The 2,065-nt window shown below is 49.0% G+C and overlaps 1 protein-coding gene across 7 annotated transcripts in view; it reads right to left on the reverse strand.

Moving 5' to 3' along the window:
- Antxrl2 (ANTXR like 2) overlaps positions 1-2,065 on the reverse strand; it is a 32,267-nt gene that overhangs the window by 28,684 nt on the left and 1,518 nt on the right. For 2 of the 7 annotated variants that reach the window (XM_017600302.3, XM_039094925.2), the window contains exon 2: positions 1,454-1,624. In XM_017600302.3, the coding sequence (XP_017455791.1) occupies positions 1,454-1,524 (71 nt within the window). In that variant the 5' untranslated portion in view covers positions 1,525-1,624. Of the gene's footprint in view, positions 1-1,453; positions 2,044-2,065 lie in introns of those variants that run through there. The other 5 variants (XM_017600301.3, XM_039094926.2, XM_008771160.4 and 2 more) reach the window with 5 other exon arrangements.

The following is a 2,065-nucleotide window of genomic DNA, read 5'->3' on the forward strand; positions in this document are numbered from 1 at the left end:
TTTGACAGGCACCTCGAGTTGTGATACTCATTATACTGTCAGACATTAAATTTACTCTCGTTCACTTGTAAAGCAGCAGGCTGTGCAAGTGCAGGTGGTGGCACGTTACTAGGCTACATAATTAATGATATTTCACACCCCCTACCAATGCCCATAACCCTTTCCATCCATCACAAAGAAGAGCTTATTCCCTACTCTACCCCTCTACCCCACAGTGGGTGCTAGGAAAGTAGGGGGGACACAATGTGACAGGATGGCAGATGAAAGGATCACTCTATAGAAGAGCTGGGCCAACAGACTGTCAACCCCATAGCCCTACAAGGGCCCACCCCCACCTGGCCTGATCCCCAAGGGAGAATGCCAACCTCAGCAGTGATAAGTGTGACGAGATGTGCCAAGTTTTCAGAGGTTCCCGGGCTGGACAGAGAAAAGCTTTCTCTTTGAATGGCTAAGGAGGCTCCCTAAATTGCTGGCCTGTCTTAGAAGTTAGAGACTAGACTCACATCCCTTCACTTACCAGTGTTCAAGAAGAATGAGAAAGGGCTGGAGAGATGGCTCAGTGGTTAACAGCACTGCCTGCTCTTCCAGAGGTCCTGAGTTCAAATCCCAGCAACCACATGGTGGCTCACAACCATCTGTAAAGAGATCTGATGCCCTCTTCTGGTGTGTCTGAAGACAGCTACAGTGTACTCAATATATAATAAATAAATAAATCTTTAAAAAAAAAGAATGGTTTAAAACAATTTTTAAAAAAGAAGAAGAATGAGAAAAATGAGAAGACTCGAGCTTGAAACGATGAACAGAGCCAGTCTAGGAATCCTGGTCTTGTCACCAGCAAATGCCCTGCTCACCTTGGCAACCTAAGAGTGCCCTCCAATGGAGAAGCACCAAGCTTCTCTGTGGCCCAAGATATTTGAAGAAGCAAGCACTTCGGGGAGTCCAGACAGGACTTCCCAGTCTTCTGCTCTGGTTGAATGGACAGAAAATCTAGCCCTAGCCTACCAGGAAGTGTAGGGAAAGGGGTCCAGGTTATCTCTCCCAGCCCAGATCCACAGCATCCTCCTTAACAGCCAAGAAGGGCTTAAGAGCTAGCCCAGGCTACCCGGAGGCACACTGAGGCAAACTCAGCATAGGGACTGTCTCTGGACCTTCCTGTAGGAAAAAGAAGTTGACTGACTAGGGTAGCCCAGCCAGGCCACTTGGTAACAATAATCTCTACAGAGTCCCTGAGAGGGCTGCTCACAGGGCTGAGGGGTCATATCTTAACAGCCAGTGGGCTGGAGGACAGTGAAAACCCACATGGGGGCAAGATGCTATGAACAAAGCTATCAAGAAGCCCTGTCGGGAACTCCTTGACTTCAGGAAATAAGATAATCACAGGGGCTGGGTTCTGACCACAATGGCCCCTACAGAGGCTGGGCCTTCGGTGTCCCCATAAGTAAAAATGACTCACTTATCCATAATGAAGTAGATGTCAGGGGTGGCCTGGCATGGTTCAAATTTCGAGTTCTTTCGGGGCCACATAAGCCTTGGGTTCTGGTCTTCGCGGTAGACAGTTCTGGGGTCCAAGCCAAGTTCATGGTTGTTTTTCCAGTCAACATGCTGGTACAGGAAGTTCTCTGTGCTAAGCAGAGATGGAAGTAATATCAGCACGAAAAAAATCACAGAGTGAGGGACCCGGGGATGGCAGCTCGGCATTTTGTTGGTGGTCTTTGTGACCCCTCTTGCTGTAAAGTCCCAGACTAGCTGATTCTAGGCCACCTCTGATCTCCTTCTTCTGGTACTCCTGCCTGCACTTAGCAACAGCCCTCGGATCCTCTGACAAACGCCCACTGCTGCTTTCCACTTAGAGCATAGGGACTGGGGGTATAGTTAACTGCTCCGAGGTATCTTATCTCTCACTGCCTGCATAGCCCTTCCCTCAACACCTTGGGGTTATGATGGGCAGAAAGGTTGGCGTGGTGACTTTATGACCTGCCCCTCTGCTCAATGTCCTGCATGTTGACAATGACGAGTAGCAGTTACAGTCCCATTGGTGTCAGATAAGGCCTTTCTTGTCCCTTAC

The sequence above is a fragment of the Rattus norvegicus genome, chromosome 16, assembly GCF_036323735.1.
Source record: "Rattus norvegicus strain BN/NHsdMcwi chromosome 16, GRCr8, whole genome shotgun sequence".
Taxonomy (NCBI): domain Eukaryota; kingdom Metazoa; phylum Chordata; class Mammalia; order Rodentia; family Muridae; genus Rattus; species Rattus norvegicus.